Here is a 21,701-nt window from a genome sequence, read left to right as displayed (position 1 = left end):
TGTAATGAGCTAAGGGCATACCTCAGGAGTAAGGTATGCTGAATTCAGTAGTACAACTTGGAAGTGAGGATTTTCTGTGCTTGTGGTGACCTCTATGGGCTGATTATTCTGATCTTGGACTAAGGATGTGTGTAACTTGCCTAATTTACCAGCCCATTGTGGTATGGATTTAGGACTAGTCTAGAAAAACAGATTATAGATTAGATAGGCTTGGTTTCTGAAAACATTCACAATATTGAAGTAGTATCACTACTGCTCTAGAATGTGTAGGGAGGTTTCTTTTTAGAGTTTGTGAGCTTTCAAGATGTTCTACAGCCCTGAATGTTTTGCTCTTGGCAAATGTGAGAGTTCATAAACTCTCATAAACTTGTTTCTCTTGCATTGCGATACTAACTCAACACAATAAGTAGTAGATACCTTTAACACTTAGAATTCATTCTTTAGAAAAATATTTAAATTTAGAAATAATTAGTGATTCATATTTAGATTATAAATGTTGATACTTTATTTGGCTTCTATACCAACCTCAGGAAAAAATGCTGAGGTACACTTCTTTGGGGCTCGTGGGCACTGTGAGGAGTGCACTAGCCAAGATAAAAGGTCACAAACTTATGTTGAGAATGAATCTATTAATGGAAAGGTGTTTATTTTATATATATGTGTATATGGAAAGGTGTTAATTAGTCGTGCAAAATGGGGCAGAGATGAAAAATAGCCAAAGATAACAGGACTTATGTGGTCCTTTTACTTATTCCTTCAAAGGTGCAATTGCCCAAGCAGTTGTAGTTTTGTAGCACTTCTGACATTTTGAAGGCTTAGTAAACTATCCCAGGATACTTTTCTTGTGAGGTGCAAATACTATAACATACTGCTTCACAGTTCATTTTTCCTAATGGACTTCTACAATGTTCGTAGTTTAAGATAATATGGAGTATTAAAAGATTTTCCTAAATAATCATGTTCTAAAACATGTACAACTTACAATACTGAGAGCTGAATATTTAAAATTGAAATTCTCTACCTGAAATTGGTGTTTTCATACCACTGCCTAATCAGTCCATTGATTTTGACCAGCTGTCTTAATATCTTCAAAACTTGACAGTATTTGTGAAGACGTGTTAAACCTTTTAGTTTATGATCACCTGTGCATCAAAATGACATGACAGTATTACTGTTTTGTTTTAGTGGCTACTCAGTTAAATATGTTGCAATCTCTAATTAGTCCTTTTTCTAAAAAGGGAGCATGAAGTGATAATAGTATATTGCTACAGCTTGTTTTGTCAATTGAGGTTAGTAACAATCACGTCTTTCATCCATGATGTACTTGCATTAATAGCAGAATCTGATACTGAGTCCAGTGATCAAAAGTAGCTTTAAATTAGTTTCATTTGATATGTATTTTTTTGAACAACAGTTATTGGGTGGCTTAGTTTGGTTTTATTCACTGTGCTTTAAACTTGTGCACTAGTATTGTATATCACTTGCATATAGTTGATTACTTTTAGTCTTGTTATTGCTGAGTTGAAGGTGGATCTGAAGTTCTTAGCCTAAAAGGGTTCACTTTAAAGTCCTTTGGATTTCACAAAACAGTAATAGTTTGTGTGCTGGCTGGTGAATTTTACTAACTTTTCAATGTTTGAAATTAAGAGCTGGAATGAGAGGAAATGAATGTTTTAGTCTTTAATTTTAATTACTATGTAGTAAATGGAGTGCCAATGTAACTATCTTCATTTAATTCTTCCTCCTAGCACTGTACTCAATCATTCTGTTCTGCGTCTTTCTGTGGATTCCCTTTGTCTATTTCTATTATGAGGAGAAGGAAGAAGATGATGGCAACACATGCTCAGTAAGTTTACTCTAGCAAATGCACCAGGCGATGAAAAGGCAAATGAATATAGCCAAAATATGAAATCAAGATTTTTTTTTACTAAGAAATGGTATTAACATTGTAATATTTAAGTATGTTATTATAGTTCCATAGAAATCCTAGAGCAGCTCTTAGTAAGTCAGTCTGACATTGTCTAGTCTAAGCACTGTAGTCTCACATGAAATGAAACTTTAGTGGGATAAGTGATTAATGTCCTTATTTTCATTAATTCTTTAGACTTTCTAAAATTCTTTTGAGCAAGATTTCTTACACAGGCAGTTAAAATTTATGTGAAACTATTATGTGAATAACAACTATATATAGTGACATCTTTTAAAGTAGAGTAAGATGGTTCTGATTCTGAAATAGGTACTCAAATTTAATGTCTTTCTGCTGTAGTGTTTGCATTTTTCTTGAAGTAGGCAGTAGTAATTTACCTGAAGCTAACATGTTTACTTTTGTAATGCACTGTCTTGAGACCTCCCAGAGAACACAGTAACTGCATCCTAGTAAGGTGCTACGTTTCAAATGAAAATACTTCTCTAAAGAATCTTCTAATCAATTAATCATGACTGTTTTCCCTTCAGTTTAGTTGTAACCTTAACATAAGAATACTTTTAATAATAGCTGTAATATAAAGTATTAGTAGAATTTTCTTTGAGTGTATTTGCACTGAATATATCCAGGCTTCCAGCCACAGCTGCTCAAATGCATAGCTTATGATGGAAACAGAATTCCATGTCATTGCTCACAGTTCTCAAGCTGAGAGTCTTTAAGAATGCATGCTTGGGACTTAGCATATAAAACTACTCATGCTTTTTATGGACGCTTTTTGTAGAATACATGTTATGCTAAGGATACTTTCCTATAGTTTGCACAAATCCCTTTATATTCATTTTATGTCAATATATTAACTTTCTCTTTAATATTCAGCAGGTTAAAACTGCACTCAAATACACTCTGGGATTCATCACAGTTTGTGCAGTTCTTCTGTTAATTGGGTAAGTATTTGTATTGACCACTGTTCTATGCAGGATTTATCAGAGTTCTACTCTGTGATTTTAAGAAGTAAGTTATGATGCACTCAATCTCTATAATCAACATTAGTTTAACCACTAATAGGGCTTAAGTATCCTCAGAGTTATGTACCTGAAAGTAAGAGTTTAACTGGAAGATAAAATGGTTTGCTTAGTTGTGGAGGTACTTGTGCTTCCAAGCTGATGCAGTGTGAATTGATATGAAGGACATGGTGGCTTTGCCACAGCTACATTAATGCTTCAATGTATAACAGGGAGTAGAAAAATTTGTCCTCATCCATGTTCATCAAATAGTTTTTGTCTTAAGTGCTTTTTCTGAAATGGACATTTGCAAAATAGCTTTCTGGGAAAATGATTAGATGTTATGGGCTTATACTTTCCTAAATGGAAATGCTGTCTGAAGAATGTAAGTGTAGTGTGGGGTTATACTTGACTTAATTGTGCCTTGTATGATGGACCTTTTGCTGGCATTTATTTAAAATGCAAGTGTTACTGGAGTGAGTAACCTGTTTGCAGCAAGTACTGTTGTTGTCAAACTCCAAGTAGTAGCAGAAAATTGATTTCAGATCACCATTTACCATGACATGCACACAGATTCTGAATCTTACAATGTCTGCTGTGTTATAAGCTTTTTAGCATTTTGACTGCAGTGATAAAGTTGATGAAAACTGCAAAATGTATGCTAAAATGATCCATATCAAAGTATTGGAGCATGAAGTAGAAACTAGAGTGAAATTAATGCTTTCAGTTGTATACCATTTTACTGGAATATTGTTTTAGTTTTGATAAAAGTTAAAGGTACATTTCTGTATGTATTTTGTCCTTTTAAGTGAAAGTAAGGTATTTGCTCTTATAAGAGATGGTAGGAGTTTATTACCTTAATCATTGTCTAGAAATATTTCTAAAATTTCTGGCAAAAGATGTTTCTGATGGCTCACATCAAAGGTATAGATAGATGCATTGTATAACACATCCAGTTTAGGACTGTTTGTAGTGTCTCTAGTAGCTGTCAGCTGAATCCTCAGTAGCTGTAAGCATGCCCGTTCCTCCCTTGCAGTCAGATAGAAAAAGGTAATTCTTGTATTTCCCCTTTAAGTGTGGAGGCAACTGAGGTGACTGTGCTGAAGAAAAATGTGAACTCTATTTCTAGTATAGTTATATATAGATTAAGTAGCATATGTCTCAAGAGTTTATGTATATGTTTTTTCTGGAGAAGTTACCTGTCTCAGTCAGCTGTTACCATAGCAAGGGTAGGGAGTGGCCACAGAAGTCCAGTGTGATCAGAAAGATTAATATGTTGGAGCTGAAGTTTCTAGATGAGTAGTTTGACTGAATGTGGTAATGAAAACTAGTCTTGCAGTAGCAGGGGATTTTCTCACTGGTGGTTAGGATCAGAGTAATGTTAAAATAGACTGGACTCTTATGTACTGGGTTTGACTTTAGGTGTCTAGGGTTAATGGACTAGAGTGCTCTTGCACATAGGTTGAGAGTGGGAGGGGTTGGAATATTTCCTGTTGAGTGCCTAACAAATAGTCTTTCTTCCTGTGCTTACGTGTCTTATAGCTGGACAGACTCTGTTCTGATTGGTTTAGGAAGTAATCTGTATGATGAAAAGAGGTCAATCAATAGTTTTAAAGGTCTACATAAGAAGGTTTTTTTGCCTCTTCCCTGGTCAGCAGTCTTCAAATGATTTATAAAAGTAATATTAAGCTCAAAGTTCGAGTGTCTTATTCTTGCCAGGATGTTGCCCTTGCTCCACTAGAGATTGTTGTGACTATTTTGAGCAACAAATCTGTTTTGTGCTACATAGTGTTGAAGGTTTTTCTGACTTGATAACACAGCTCAGTGAGGAGGATGTTATTGTCCAACTTATCAGGAGCAGTGTTTGTACCTCTTACTTTACTTGTCTGTTACAAAACAGTTGTCTGGGAAGAAATGTGCATGTCTGTAACATTTGAATCCTCTGCACACAGAAAACTTGATGTCATTACAAGCAAAGTGTAGGACAAATTTATACTGGGGTGCTCAGAACTAGTTTTTACTTGTCATACCTTTCCTTTCCAATAAGCTATGTACTCTCAAGCAGTCTAGTATGAAATAAAAGGTTGTTTTTGAGGTGAATGAATGTTTGATTGCAAAATGCATGCTTCCCTGACTGTCAGGGTCTAGAATTAAACTGGTTATCTTAAATTTTCTAGAACCATTAGCTCTTAAAAAGCTATGAGTATATCTAATTATACTATAAATAGTTATGCAAATTATATCACAGCAGAACTCACTTAAGGAAATGAGTCTACATCTGGTGTGTTGGAAAATAATTTCCTAAGTATGACAGTTGATGACACTCTGATTTAAGGATCAAACTTGACCCATCTACACTTGTGTATCAGCCCTGCCAGAAGTGAATCGTTTTAAACTGCTTGTCGTGCATTTACTTTCCTTATTCTGCAGCCTAGATATTGATCTAGGTTTTGATCACAATTTGCCCAGGATATGTTTTGAACAGCATAGTAATTTGCTTCTATTCTTAAAATTGCCACAGTTAATTTGATTTGTGTCCAGAACTCCAAGTATCAGACATCACAGCTGAGCTGTTTTGTTTGCCTATGTTACTTAAATTTATAACTCCTGTGTTCTTTTCTGGGGCCTTTAGTGCATGGAACTTGAGCAGGAGCAGAACCAGATGTTCATCTCCATCAGTCAAGGTTTATCTGACTAGTAATTTAAGAGTATAATGTATTCAGGAGCCCCTGCACTGATTATTGTCCTTTGACATGCTGGTTGTAGGTAGTTTCAGCAAAAAACAAAAAAAGGATACTTTTGTTCTCAAGGGGAAAAAAACAAGAAAGGTATAATTAACCTGAAGTGTACTTCCATTTTGTTTGTTCCTTGCATGTGGTCCACAAATAGCAAATTCATAGTTGTGCTAAAATAAAAAGGACTTGAGCTCAGTTATGTTTGCAGAGTCTCCTTTATTAACCATTTTTAGCAAATAAACCTGTGGTTATTTCTATCATTTGCATGTAGAAATATTGACAACTTGGTTTTACTACCTGTGTCTCCATTTTGTCTGGATGCTGTTTTACAGAAAGAATTGCTACTGGAGGCAGATACAAGAACTAAATCCTAAGTCAACATGCATGAGTCAACTTAAGCAAATTCTATAGCCCTCAATCTGCCTCTTGCACAGTCAAGCTTTTTTTGGAAATTAAAATCTTGACCTTTAAAATGTCAGCTTGTTTTTTTGGCAGACTAGCAGTTTGATTTTGATGTGATGATTATGTGTGCACACAGTTGGTTTAGGCCTAGCCTTTGAAACAAAAGTATGTATTTTGTACTTTAGGTTTGAGAGTACTCCTGGAATATATGTATTTGTTTGGGACTTCAAGCAGGAGACTAATTATGTAGTCTTTGTCATACAAGTCCAAATGATAATTTTGAGCATTCTTTATGGACTTTGGTTTGAGTTCTTTCATTCTTTGCCTAAAGTGTTTCCCTGCAAGTCTGTCTTCCTTGTAACTTGCAGACATTCTATTTCATGTCTCAAAGCTGTGATGTTCAGTGTTTTTTGTGGTATGGAGGCACTGTTTTTTGAGGTGTTGCAACCTCAGCTGTTTTGTCTGTAGAAGTACTGTAGAGTTTTTATTCTTATTAGTTGACTTTAGATGGTGAGCCTGACAACAGGAAGATTTCAGCTAGGTGACTGTTTTACCTAGCATTGCTCTCTGAGCATTATTTGCTGGTCTGCTTATTGAAAGAACAAAAAAACTTAACTTCTTTGCAGCTCAGTTTTCTCCAACTACAGAACAAAGAATGGAATGGAACAGATGTGCTTAGTTGCAATGATGGAAGACAAGCATGTCCCTTTATATTTTAATGCTTGTTTGAGACATCATTAATTATTTAATTTGAGCTTTCAGAAATATATATTTATATGAGAATTTGTCTCAATTGATGTGAAAGGTTTATTTGCTCCTCTGCATATGTATCAAATCAGGATAGTAAATCTTACTAATATGCCACTTAATGATACTTGAGTGTAGGGCCTTTACCTCTTCTAGGACTGGTAAATAGAAAATCACTTGTTCATTGACATCAGACCTGACTGTACACACATACATGTACTCTGCTGATCTAAGTGCAGCATTTGAGGAGGATGTGAGTAAAGTGAAACACTGCCTTTTCTTCTGGAATGAACGCATTTCTATTTTCTTAATTTGGAAGTAGAATTCTTCTTGTATTTCACTGATTAGGATAAGACTTTTTTCTTTTTTCCCCTGTATTGCAGGGCTTTTGTTCCTTTGGATATTCCCAACAAGAAGAATTCCACAGAGTGGGAGAAAGTGAAGCTCCTGTTTGAAGAATTTGGAAGTAGTCGTAAGTTTTGAGATCGGTTCTGAGCTTTGCATGATACTCTACTAACTTCTTGTTCATTGACTGAACAAGATAATTAAGTTCCTTGGTGTCAGTTTGCTAACTTTTCTCTGACTGCTTATTCAGTCAATCTTTACAATAAGACTCTTCTTCCTGTTCAGAGAAGAACAAGAATTAGAACTATTTTGAAAGCAGACACTGCTAGCATCTCCTCTCTGTGCTTTAAATACAAGTTGCCATTTGACAGCAAGGACTCCAGTGTTGTGTCTGCTGATACTTATGGTGGGGAGAAGAGGTCTTTTTTTCCATAGTCTTCACTTAGCTCTTAAATGCTACTTGGATACTGAAGTTTCAGGGTATGGTGAGTGTGTATCACATTATGACAGTCTTCAGTCATTTAGCTAATGAAATTTTCACTGTAAAAATGAGACAAGTGGTTCCATCTATTTAGACAGTAAAGTTCTGTGGATGTTGCAACTTCTTCCCTTTGTTACAGTACTGACCTCTTCTGAAATTGTTTGCATTTGTTACACTTCACACTAGGGCTGTAAAAAACTGTTGACAAGGCCAAACTCCATGGAATAGTATTTAGCACTTAGCTGATGTATTTCATGTGCTTAGCCAGGTTATATTTTCAGGGTAAAGAAGGAAGTGTTTTATAGGTGAGCTAAGACAGACTTGATGTCACTTTTCAAATGTATTTAAAAAGGGTAACTAAAAGTTGTCTAACAAACATTCATCCCGTTGCATAAGTACACCATTATTTTGTGCTTCATTCTTGATGTGCAGAGTGTTGGCTTCTGTATGAATGTTTTAGGATATTGCCCTTGTCAAGTCATATTCTGCATTATTCTAGGAGTTTTGTACTGTCTAAAAGTTCCCTGCAATGACATACACCAAACACTGACAGAGCTGGCTAATCCCTTCAGGGCCCATCAGCTTCATATGTACAGTTTGGTTAAGTATTCTCTAATCTGATCCCCTTCCAAGGGTACGTATTCCTTCCAGCTTTTCTCACTAAGCTCCCTGGCCTGGATTTCCTGAAGTCTGGTCTTGCTAGTAAAAGACTGGGGCAAAGAAGGCATTTGGTATCTCAAAAGTCATGTCTCACCAGGTCCCCTGCCCCACTCAGCAACGAGCCCCTATTTTGCCTCTTTTTCTTCTTGCCACTTAAAATCTCAAAGTCCTTCTTGTTTGCTTTGACATTCTTGCAAAATGTTTAATCATAGTATGCTCTGTGCTGTAATCTGTGCCTGTAAGCATAGGAGATGGGGGGACAGATCTATAGCTTATTGAATGTTTTGGCTGTCTGCTTGTTCATGTTTCACTTTGCAAAGATTATAACAGCACAGGAAAAACTCCCTCTTGAACTGTTTATATAAGTTAGATAATGGTTGAGTTGAGATGTAAGCTAATTTTTCCAGGTGACCTTGATATGACTCTAACAAAGTATTTGGCTCTGTCTTTGCTATGAAATACAGTATGGCCAATGTTTAATTTCTAGCAAAGTAAAATTGGGATGTGAAAGTCTGATTTTGGGATGTGGGTTGGGATGTGAAAGTCTGATTTTGTTTTCTAGTGGCATTCTCTTGTAACTTGTAATTTCATAGGATAATTCAGATTGAAGAGATCACAGGTCATCTATTCAAATCTGCACCAAGAAGGAAACTGTAAGATCAGACTAGATCTCTTACTTGTTGTGGATATACTTGCTGTCACACATTGTCTCAGACTTGACAAATGCATACCACTGAAGAGCCTGGCCTCTACCTCTTTGCTAAGCAGACAGGCTGCATTGGGTGTCTCCAGACCTGTCTGTTCCAGGCCAAACAAGCCTGACTCCCTCAGCTACTCTGTGCAGTGTGTGCTCCAGCTTCCAACCAAGATAGTTCCTCCCTTAACTTATTGAGGTTTGTCAGTCTTAACCTGTATCAGAACTGGTTGCACTGTATGGTCCCTTCCTTTAATAGGTGGACATGCTGCTGTTGATGTAGTTTGGAATGCCATGGGATTTCCATGCTGGCAGGGCATGCTGCTGCCTTGTCTTTGGATTGCTGTCTCCCATGGCCCCCACACAGTGGGGCCCTTGTGTTTTCATAGAGCTACTGCACAGACAGCAGCTCTCTGCAAAAGGTTCTTTTGTGTTCCAAGTGCTGGAGAAAAAAGGACAAAATGCTTGCCTGATTTATTTAATTGTACCTGTTGTCCTGTTTTTATATTACTTTACCCTTTTCCTTTGCCTGTCTGTAGTGGCCAAAGAAATGCAAAGATCTTGAGACACAGAAGAAACATCCAATCATCACTTGGTAGTTGATTGTGGGGTTATGAAAGGAATGTGAGCTCATCCACTGAGGCAAAGCCTGACAATATACTTCTGGTATACAATTATCAATTTTTCAGCCAGTTAGTTTCTTAATGTTCCATTGAGTGCAGTTCAGACTTTTAAAATGGATATTTAATGTTGGTTTCAAATACTTTCACAGGAGCATCATCAAATATGGCGTAGTAAGTACCTTATGTGATGTTACAAATAGAGGTACTCATGTGGGCTTTTTTTTTCCCTCTAAACTTCAGAAACAACTCAAATTTTCATAGCTTCTGAAGGAAAAATAGTGTTAGGTTTATTTCTGTGGGTTTTTAGGTTTTTTAATTGGTTTTTTTTTAATAAATTTTAAACATAGCTATAGTATTTGAAACAAGAACATACAGCTTTTAGCTCTGGGGAAGTTGTTTGGTATTATCTAGCAAAAATAGTAAAGGAGAGATTTGAGCAGTGAAGTTGGATTCGACTGTGCTGTTCTGTTGGTTTTTGGTGGTTTTGGAAGGACGCCTGTAGGGTTGGTCAGAAGAAGGGTGCAGTTCCTCATAGAGGAAGGTTATGATTTCTTAGTTTGTGACTGCTTAGTGCTGTGTTCAATAAATAAGAAGGGAAACAGGCTAGTATATCTGTGAGAATAGAGAGGAAGACATAGTGGAGAACAGTAAACTCTGGCTGTGACTGAGCACAAACATGAAATTGTTTGCTGAAGGTTAATTTCTGTAATTTACGGTAAGTTTCAATGTTACTAAGTAACCAAAGCCACTTGTGATGTCCTGTGTGGTGAGATCAGGGACAGACCAGTTCTGAGGAATTATGCAGGAGGTCTTAGGGAGTTGAATGCCTTTTTATTTGGTCACTCTTGTCTTCTATCTTTCTTAATTACTAGAGTTATAAGGCTACAGTAGCTCTATAGTCCCCTGGACTTTTTCCAGTTTGTTGGTCTGTATAAACATTGAGTGAAGCTGAGGACTTTTTTTTGGTAGGTTGAAGGATCCATGCTTGTACAATTCTGGATAATGCTTTTAGTAGGAAAAAACAGGTGACAGCAAACAAAACTAAGATGAGCCATCCAGAATGCATGTGAAAATTGTGCAAGTGACCACAGCACTCTGGATAGGGCAGAAATAAAAGTCTTTAAGTGGTATTAGAGAGCTGTGGGAGCATTTCCTTTGTGGCTTTTCATCCATTTGGGAGAATGCAACTTCTGTGAACTTGTAAGAAAGACAAGAGTCTGTCCTGGATTCTGCAATTTTGAATAAAGATCTACTGTTGTCAAAAAGCTCTTCTAGATAAATTTTTCATATGAATTATGACTGGTAACTATGTCTTTATCTTTTTCTTCTTTCTCATGAATTTAAATTTCTTCTGGAAACTAATTTAGGAAGAAGTGTTCTTATACATCTACTGTATTTTCAGCGAGTTCTTTTTTTTTCATTTTTGCAGATGGCTTGACTGCACTTTCATTTTCCATTAGTTCCTTGACTGTGATTGGAATGTTGGCAGCTATCACTTACACAGTAAGTTGTTATGCAAAGTTCTTAGATTTTTGCCTTCATGACACTTGCAGTTATCACTGGCTGTACCTGTATGGAAAACTTGACATCCTAAAATGATTCAACAGTGTCTTTAAGTCTGGATTTTCATTGTTTTAAACATTCAAAGTTCTAACTTCTTTCTGCAAGGTTAAGGACTACTGTTTCAGTACTGAGCACAGATCAGGCTTAATTTTGATGTATTTGTGCAAGGGGATGTCATGTTACTTATGACTCATAACAGTCACTGGCTTTTCTTGCTCTTAAGCCTTTATTTTTCCACCCTGATGTAGAGAATTAAATATTGCACTTTTTTTTATTCATTGAACTGTGGCTTAGAGTTGATATGGATGTAAAGTACTGCAGCTCTTTCTGAGATGGATTTGGAGGGGCTCATTCCATAAACAAATCTAAACAGTATGGTTAAGGTTATGTTAGTTCAACTTCTTGACTTTCTTTTGCCTGCAAAGAAAAGGAGCTGTTCTAACTTACTAGCTTTGGCCAACATTTAATGTTTGTCGTCATTTGCTTTCCCTATCAGCTCTGTTTCTTCATTCAGTGAATAATCAATATTTGTAATGCTACATGTTTTAATTTGTCATCAAAGTAAAGTTGTGCAACAAAGAAGCTGCTTAAAAGCTCAAGATAACTGACTGATAACAGATAAAGCTTTAAAGTTTCTCAGAAGTTACTGTTTTTCTGACAGATTTTAATCTTTAGATTCTTGCTAAAATAATGTTTTTTTCTATTAGAGCCTGGCTCTAACATAGTTGTTCCCATGTAGCTTTGCTAGTGAATTCTAAGTGCCTCTGTAGCAATAGCTTATGCAGTAAATTATTTTTGAAGCATTGGTACCCAAGGAGGTGTCTGTTTCAGGCAAACTATAAATGTATAAAACATGAAGAAGGATTAAAGAAAGAGGGAAGGGGGTAAGACGGTTATAAAATACTGCTTTGAGATTCCTTAATGAGTAACAAGTATAGCTAATGATTTTCTGTCTCTCCAGCTAGTGTAAGTTACAGTGGAATTATGGAAGGCAGTTCAGTACAGGTTTGCAGATGTGTCAGGACCCTGACAGCTCATCAAACCCTGTGGCCATCAGGGTTTGTGGAGTAGGTTGGAGAGCAATTGGGTGGATCAGCTAGTGGGTATCTTAGGTGAGCTCAATTGCTCTCAGCTCCATTGGCTAAGTGCTTTAACCTGACCAAGATGATAAATTTTATTACTTTAAGCCTTTTCTTAAAGTGACATGGGTCATTAAATTATTCAGGCTGTTTTGCTGACATCTAGATCATGTGATGGTCAAAATAAGATCTCGACCTCCACTTACCCTGTAATAACTTGTCAGATTTTAATTAGTTTCCCTTAATTATAGAAGAAAAGAGTAATTTCTTGTTCAACTACATTACATTGCTTAAGAGCACATATAATGCGTTTTTAGCCATGAGACTAACAAAAGAAAAAACTCATTAGCTGGGAGAATATCATCAGTGTTTTGCTCTGTATGGTTTTTGTAACTGCTAGCAAACATCTGAAATGTGAGATTGTGAAAATAAAGCAACTTTATTCCTGATTGAAATGTAAGCAATCTACAACAAAAACCTTAGCAGAGTAGGTGCTTTGTGATGTGGTTTAGTGGGCATGGTGGAATTGTGTTAAAAGTTGGGCTTGATGATTTTTGAGGTCTTTTCCAACCTTAATGATTATATGATTCTTGGATTTTTTTTCAATTTGCTGCTAATGTTTCTTACTTCCAATATTATTGCCTACTTATTTTTGAACCCAGACTGATTTCTAGGCACCATTCAGCTGAGTATCACAGTATGCTTCTGTCCTCAACACTTAGCTGAACCTAGAAATACGTGGAACCTGGAAATCCATGTTCAAAACTTCAGTGTGTTGTATTGTCTGTTTTCTCAGATGAAGATAATACCTAAATCTTCAATATTGTTGCTTTAGTATTTGCAACTTACACAAGTACTGAGTGATAAATGAGGTGAAACATAAAGCATGAGAGCTAACTCTTATCCGAATCCCTTAATTACTAAGATTTTTGGGCTAATTTGTTGCTTTGTAAACTTCAACTGAGCTGTCTATGCAAATGCCTGGAGTGTGAAATTGATTTCCTTTATTTTTAACTGTTGTATTTCATCCTGCTGGAACTATCTGTTCTGTTTTACAGCAGGTGTTAAGGGAGAGTGGGGGAAATGGAAGAGCTATTTTACAGAAGGTTTAGGCATGAGCTCACACAGGAGTGGGTTGTCACCTGCCTCTGATGTGAGTTTTTTGTCATTGTTTGCAGGCAGTTGTAGAATCTTATGTTGAAACAGTGAGCTGGCTTTGATATATGGGTGGACTGAGGTACAAATGTGTCACATACAGTGAAAAACACCCATTAGAAGTTCTATTCTCTAAGTTGGAGTGGTGTTTTCTTTATGCTCTACAGCTTTCATAACACCTTTTCCACCAGCAGTGATGGTCGGGGCTCCACATTTCAGCTATTTTTACTTGCCAACAGCATGGGCTGGGCTTCCCAATGCTATGACATAATGCAAAAATTGCTTCAGTAATGAAAAATTTCTGGCCTGTTGTCCTTCCCTAAACTCAGGGAGAGGTTGGCTCAGAATGCAGTCTGTCTTTACCAGTTTGGATTACTCCACTTCCTCTACTTCAGAGGAGGAGAACACAATTCTGGAAGGATTAACTATTTTCTCTTGGTAGTTACCCATGTCTTTGTGTTGTGGGGTATTTCAGATTTGGTGGGTTTTTTTGTTTTGTTTTTTTTTTCCTGTATTAGCCTCATGTTAAGCAAAAAATCATGTTTAGATGAGATGGACTTGAGTGCACAGACAAGTCTGTAGGGCATTGTTTGTAATGCTTACTGCTGATTTTGGATATCTCACAAGTAGTTAGGCTCCTATGTTTTTTCAGGCAGCCTTCTGCTGCCTATCAAATTGTTTATCCCCATTTGCAAAGGTGGGAGATCTTTGTGCTTAGTCATCAAACAATTCTTTGATCACTGGTGATAGTTGTTTTTAAGCACAGAAAGAGGGCATTGTTATGTAAGAGTAAACATAAGAACAAAGAATTTCAAAATTTTCTGGAAATGCTTAGTAGATGATGGAAAAAAGAATATTTGGGGGCACCGTGTGGGGACACCTGGGTTCCTGTGTCTCTGGAGGTGATCTCAGATCTGTGGTTTACACAGTGAAGAGTTGAGGGTTTGTAGTATAGACATAACTGTAATTTTTTTGGTTTTCCCTGATTTTTGAATATCCTCAGTCTGTTTCAGTGCCAGAGTTGGTTGTATTGTTAAGGGGAAGCTGAGAACAGCTATGTCTGGTCTTGTATGTACTCATTCACAGTAAAGAAAAAAAATCTATGCTAAATGTTTATTTAATAAAAGTTGTATTGTAATAAGTAATATGGTAGCAAATACCTTCATACCTAATTATAAATGGCTTTACATTAAATGCTTGCTATAACACAAAACACTAAAAATAAATAGGAATGCTGTGACTGCAGTTGATCAATTTAATCTTCAGATGTTATTTATGGAAGAAACCATGAAAGAGATGAATCAAGTGATTTTATTAAAGTCCCTGGCAGTGCAATATATCCATTCTACAATTAGTTAATCGTATGTTAACAGTACTGCTTTGTGTGGCCTTCAGCATGAAGAATTAGATTATGGCTGCTCTAAAATTGAATTTCTGTGTTGTGGTAATATACAATATTGTGAGAAGTTTGGGAGGGGAAAGGCTTTGGCACTGTCAGCAGGTAGCCTTGAATTTGAGTAGAAATAGAGAGCCAAAGCTCACTTCAGCATGTGTGTGCTCCTAGGCTTTCTTTATGAAAGCAAATCCTCCTCTTCCACAGGAGGAGGGATACAACAGGAGTAGTGTTATTGAGATTGTAAATTGCTGCAGTTTAAATTTTAGAAGTAACACATTTGTCCCAAGGACTAATCTAGTTAAAACCTATTTTTTTTTAAGGATCAATCCAATGTTCAGGCCTTTCAAGGCCCTGGCTGGGTATATATATTACTCTGAAATACATGGTGAGCTGTTAATGCAATGAAGAACAGAAATCTTATCAGATCATACTGTGTTGTAGCATTTGATATGTTGGCATTTATAGGGTGAAGGTGACAGTTGAGGGACAGCACAAAACAAGCATTGTGCTGTTCTGGAGTTGTGGATAACTGAGCACTTGTGTTACTGATACATATGTAGGTAATGCTACAGTTCAGTGATGTTGTCATTATATTAGGTTGCTGGGTGCCATTTTCTATGGCTTCAAACATCAAAATCACAGTCAACTTGATCTAGTGATATGTATAAGAAGAGCTTTTCTTGCCATTTGAGAGAAAATGCAGAGTTTTGCTTTTGAGTTGTGGACTTTTCCCCGGCATCTGAATGGGGTAATACACTACTATACTGTTAAAACTGAAATTGCCCAAGAAATAAAATTTCTTTGCTATGAAAAGTCCTGATCTCCTCAATTTCTGTGAAATATTAGTTAAAAGCTTTGGGAGGCATTAGTAATAAATACTGATCCTGAAAGCATCTCATCCCTTAAGATTGCTGGGAGGGTATTAGCATAGAAATTACCAGCTTAAGGAGTTAGTGCAAAAGTTCCTTTTCTAGGAAAAGGTCAGTGAGAGCTCACAACTACTTTGATTGATAACTTAATATAGAAGATTGTGTGTTTTTGGTACCTACTAAAAAGCAATAACTATTATAAGAATTAGATTTTGATTCAAGTTCCATGCTTGCTAGAAAATATCTTCAGGAGTCAAGAGCTAATATTTGAATAAAGGAGCAAATGAAATGTTTTATGGTATTTCTTAACAGTATCTTATTCAAATGAGAAGATGAGATGCAAAGAAGATGAATAAGGAGTGAAAGGAGTACTTAGAGGATTTTTACTCCATACTTTAAATAGAACATAAATTGGTTTCTTTTGTTTAGTTTTCTGTGTGGTGATATTTGGGACAGTCCTGCAAATGTGGCAAGTGTCTTCTCTGGGCTATAAAGATGTCTGTGAGCCGTGTGGTTTTTAAGTCAGAACCTTTTACCAGTTGTGTTGGCATTCTACAGGAAAAACAGAACTTCTCTAACTTAATTGCAAAGCAAGATCAGAGGTGTCTAGCATGAGGTTAGACATTTTGGCAGTAGTGTGTAAGGAAAATGTAAAGCAAACATCTTTGTTGTATTTGACAAGTGTCTCACCCTGTTAAAAAGTCCATAGCCATAAATTCTCAAATTGCTTACTTCCATTTGCCCTATAGACTTTTGCTTTTTCAGCTTTGGGTTTGTAAACGTTTTTTATTATGGTAATTTCAATGAGCAGTTATTCTTCCTAAGATACTTTTTTAAGATGTGGGCTGAATTGATCTCGAGAGTCCCTCCAAACCTCAGGTGTTCTGCTGTGTGGATCTGCAGAGTTTACAGTGGTACCAATGGGTCATACTATGTTGTACCTAGTGGTGTTAGGTGTCTTAAAGCTTGGATCTAGCATATGAAATGGTTGAGGTGATAATGATTGACAATAAGATTGGCTCTTTATTGCAATAATTTTTTGCACAATACTGGTTTTACTGTTATAACCTTATTTAGATTGTGTTGGACAGCTATTTATTCCATCACAGCTGTTGGTTTGTGGGGGAGAAAAAAGGAAGAAAATATTTGAGGTTCTTACTATGATTTATTCACCTCAGTGCAATTAGTGTTTTGAAGAGTGTAGTGGGCACTTTGTTGAAAAAACTATGCAATTTTAGAAAATTAGTTATGATTCAATAACTGCTAGCTTGTGCAAGATTAGTGTGTGTCAGAAGATAGTAATAACTTTCAAGTACTTTGGTAGGTGGCAATTTTCAGAAGCTGGGTAAGTGAAAGGGACACTGGTTGTCCCTCTAGTCCGAATTGGCCAACTTAATACCTATTCTTAATCTACAAATTTGTTTTTCCATGATTTCATAACTTTGCAACTTGGTTGGATAAAAGGCAAAATTGCTTCCTTCTGTAAATGGATGTAAAAGTATAAAAGCTGCAGTTAAGTTTCTTTTGACTGACTTTGAGCTGATATTTTTTAGCATGTTTTTTTAGAATATAATACTACAATTTCATTTTGCATTTCCCTCCTGATTACACTGAAGAATAATCTTCATTTTAATTGACAGTTTGGAAGAACAGGAAAGGGCAAGAAAAATGCAACTAGGAAAGATGTATATGCTGAATTTTTAACTCTTAAAGGGAAATAATAAAATAATGTATATGAATAATGTAGATGAAATCTACAAATGTTCACTTGATGCATTAATATTACTGGCAAGAGCATAAACATAGATTTTATTTTCTCAAGTATGTGCAGTGTTTAAATGAACAATATTATTTAGACCTATGTCTTGATATGTCTCAATTCTCAACATAATCCTTAACTGGTCGTTGCTTTTCTGTTTTTATGCTTTATCACCAAGTCTACTCTTTTGGCATTACCTGGTATATAGTACTGAAGTACAATGCTTGATGCTTAAAATTGTTTTGTAAAACATGTGAACATGTGATCTTCAGGGGGACTCTCCAAATCCATGACCTTGATGATTTATACTGACAGCTTTCTGTGTCTATAAATATGGAATAGTAACAAGAAAATGATAAATTAGGCCTGCAGTGCTATGCTGGTTTTGGCTCGAGGAGAGTTTGAAACAGTTTTGCAGATTATGTAGTTTGCATCTATTCTTTCATTAATGTGTTTTGCATTGAAATGGTTTTATGTGGCCTTAGGTATTAGAACAATAGTTGTTGTCAGCTCCAGATTGCTATTTGAATTCAAGACAGAATAATGAGTACTCATACAATGATAGGCAGATTAATTTTTGAGTGATCTTGTGCATCTCATTTAGCATGTCCTTGAAGGATGATTATAATTAGCTTTGTAATTTTTCCAAACATTTAATAAGCATTATTTGATTTCTTATGCCACTATAAAATGCTCATTTTTTCTTTGTCCTGAAAGAGGAAATGTTAGAAAGCTTAGCTTGTCTCATCACAAGTGTGATGACCTTTTCACACCTAATTTTTGTCCAGATTATGATTTACTTTTCTGCAGCTGGTGTTAACAACCAAAGAGCTTAAAACCTTTTAGAATCTGTCTACCCTTAAAAGCACTCATTCACTACTGATATTCTTTTAAGTAGACCTCAAACAGCTATTGAGAAATTTAGATATTAGCAGCATTCATCATTATTGCTATTTAATTGTTTCAATGCCAATTCTGAAATAGAAATGTAATTCCTTCATTATCGTCACCTCTGTGAAGTAGTAAATAACCAAAATAACAAACTAGTTTGGTTATTTTAAAAGCCTGATTCCTACAAGTATAGATATTAAACTGGTGGATGAATGATAGTTTTGTACTTTAATCTACTTTCCAATTCTAAAATTTTAATCTTTTGGTTCTTAATGCTTTTCTAAGCCTGATGGAGCAGTATAGAAGCTAAGCAAAATAATTATGGTCAATATTGTAACTGAGTTACAATAAGAGTTAACTCTTTCACAGCTATTTTGTCCACTTAAACATTGACAAATAATGAGTCTGTATGGTAGAGAGAAAACATTGAGCAATGAAGGTGGATGTATAGCAGGATACTGTAGGGATTTAGATTATAGAAATGGAAAAACAAGTGGTCAGTGCAAGATTCATGTTGTGTACTGCAGATCATGCAAGAATTGCCATAGTGAGCTACCTGTTCTGTTTTCTCAATCTGTTCCATGCTTTGAGATTTTGTTATAACAATGTTATTCAAAAAGTTTTGTGCTCTCATAGCAACTGAAGATTGGATGCTAAAACTTCCCATGAAAAACTGAATTTTTTCCAGATAACATATTGAATGATTTTTGAAGCTGTATGCCATGAGATTTTTAGAGGAAGCATATGGTGAGCTGTTCATGAGTGAGTTTGCCATCTTCAGGTGCATTTAGTAGGCTTTTTCCTTTACCCCTCATAATTTAAGAGAAGATACATGAACTGCTGTCACTATTTGCTATGCTTGATGATGTTCTGGAAATAAGATTCTTGAATTCAAATTATTTTTGAATGGTAGCATGAGTAGGTAGTCAGAGATGGAGACATGACTTTAGAAGAAAGCAGATTGATTCCTTGTAAATTCAGATTATTTTCCAGGAGAACTGTGCAGTTCAGCTGCACAGAGAAGGTACAGTTTCAATCAAGGTAGAGTCCCAGTTCCTGTTATACAAACTCAGTGTTGCTTGTGTTGGTGTGACACCTGGAAGGGTACCTCCCTTGAGGCTATTTAATTGGACTGACCAATGTGCTCAGTCAGAAGCAATGCTGGTAAAATGCCTTGTATCCATATGAAACTGTTCAATATAAGCAACTGAATTCTGTCAACTGTCATGAAGGGTAAAAGGTATCCTGTGACTTCCCTCATGGTTAGCATAATTCAAATAAAAAGCTAATTAGGCTACTAGTTTGTAAAAGCATCTTCTATACCAAAAAATTTTTTTATATGGAGAGGTTTTTTTAACTGGGACATTTGCATTGAAGAAAGTTAGCTTATACTTGACTGTTTCTTAAATCCCACGTATATTAAAATAGTTTAGCTGTTTCTAACTTGAATAGATGCATTTTTGTCAGTCTGGTTGGTAGAACTGAGCATTTTGTCATTCATGGTCACACTTTGAGGTGAAGTATTGAAATAAGCTGTTGTAAGAAAATAGGAATTTGAATATTTGTATCTTTAAAGCTGAGAGCATTTCTGATGTCTTTTATATAGTGGTTAAAAGAATTTTCTTCTTAATTTGGCTTTGTGATTTCACTAGAGGGCACTGCTGTGCAAGAAATGCTTGTCAATATTTATTTCTACACTTCTTGCACAAGACTAGATACACATCTTTTTCAGTGATTACCACTTTAAAGCCCACTTACATGATATGTAGACCCCTAATAATAAATGGAGTAGGAAGTCATTCTGATATGCTACTTCTTGATAATTTATTGAAACCATAAGCTTATTTCTTTAATATCTTAAAAATATCAGAAAAAGTTAAGCTATCTTCATTTTTATTTCTGGTTGTGCACCAGCTAATGAGAAAAAAATTGCTTGTTCTGTTTGATCTCTAGCAAGGAGAGGTTATCCTGTTTGGGCCACAGGTTAATCATTTGACCGTATCATAGTAGCTGAACATAGCAGATTAGAAAATGAAGCATAATCAACTTGCAGTTAAATTATAATGCCTGATGCCTTCAGGCTTTTTGCAGTAGGTGTTCAGCTTTAAGTAATTTCACTCTATTTTTAAGTAATTTGCTATATTGTTTTTCATATGATTTACTGTCTTGCTCTTAACTGATCTATGTGCTTTTGGCTGATGTGGTTGATGATTAGGTGTTCCCACCTTAATACTCCCTTTAGGTGAACTCTTTCATAGTTTGTGCAATTTAGAAATCTTACATAAGAGATTATGGTTTCCAGTGGAAAACCTTTCTAGATGTAGTTGCTTGATGCAACAATTTCAGTAAAACATGATTTTACAACTTGTTGCAACTTTACTTCTGTTCTCCCTTCTGTTTAAGTGACTATTATTAGCATAGCAGGCAACTAATAAGAAAGGCTTCCCTTATCTGGCCATGGGTTATGTCAGTTTGGCAGGTCTCAAGTGTTACTGAGTCTGCAAGAGACTAAGAATCAGAGCAGCAACTTTTCCTTCTAAATCTTTACTGTGTGTGACATGAGTGACTCAATCTGCTGCAGGATGAGAAGGGAAGGGACCTGGGAGTAAGTGGAGATGAAGTAAGTTGGACGCAATGCTCATGTAATTTCTCTTAAGGTATTTAGTGCTCTGTCTGGAGCATGGAGTTTATTTGGGTTCAGTGGTATGCTCAGAGAACAGGTAGAGCATGCTTCTCACTGCTTTTCAGTGCCAGCTGACACTGCATGAAGGTGTGGATTGATCTGTTTATTGCATTCATGGGAATTAAAGGCTCCTGCTTTAGATGGATGTATTTTCAAATTACTGACAAATAAGATGGGAGTCTAAAAGCTTTGTTGAGATTGTACTAATAGGGTTGGGAAGCTGGGTTTTCTGCTGCAGTATGTTGTTCTGTGTTTTACCCCTTATCCTTTAGAGTAGAAAGCCTTATACTTCAAAAAATCTGTAAGTACAAACTTCATCCATCTAGAGATGCCCATGGACAGAAACTCAAATGAGATCAAGACAGCTGCTCATGGATGATGCATCTAACTTGGAGGTAATAGGTAGTGAGCTCTTAGGATGTGGCTTTCCAACCCTTAAGCTACATGATAGTGGTGATCTCGTGTGTTGAGCACTTGTGGTGATTCGAGGGGAGATGTTTCGAAAATGAGTTGGTTTTTTCCTATTCAAAAATGTGATTTCAGTGAAGCTGATCCAGCATCCAACTAAGAGCAGAGATAGAGCCTGAGGCCTCAGGGACCTGTCCTTGCAACATGTGTTATCAGATACCAGCCTGAACATTAGTGTTTAGTACCAGATTCAGTTCATTTTGAAGAACCTATGTTATGAAACTGC

General features: G+C 36.1%; 1 protein-coding gene across 2 annotated transcripts in view; it reads left to right on the top strand.

Annotated features, from left to right (window-relative positions):
* LMBRD1 (LMBR1 domain containing 1) overlaps window positions 1-21,701 on the top strand; it is a 62,720-nt gene that overhangs the window by 11,882 nt on the left and 29,137 nt on the right. Inside the window, exons 4-7 of one of the 2 annotated variants that reach the window (XM_079332262.1) lie at window positions 1,749-1,846; window positions 2,804-2,868; window positions 7,193-7,281; window positions 11,042-11,115. In XM_079332262.1, coding sequence (XP_079188388.1) covers window positions 1,749-1,846; window positions 2,804-2,868; window positions 7,193-7,281; window positions 11,042-11,115 — 326 coding nt within the window. Of the gene's footprint in view, window positions 1-1,748; window positions 1,847-2,800; window positions 2,869-7,192; window positions 7,282-11,041; window positions 11,116-21,701 lie in introns of both variants that reach the window. The other variant, XM_079332261.1, reaches the window with a different exon arrangement.

Source organism: Erithacus rubecula (genome assembly GCF_903797595.1).
Source record: "Erithacus rubecula genome assembly, chromosome: 2".
Classification (NCBI taxonomy): Eukaryota; Metazoa; Chordata; class Aves; order Passeriformes; family Muscicapidae; genus Erithacus; species Erithacus rubecula.
Note: the sequence above shows the minus strand (reverse complement) of the source record. Positions and strands in the feature narration are given on the sequence as shown.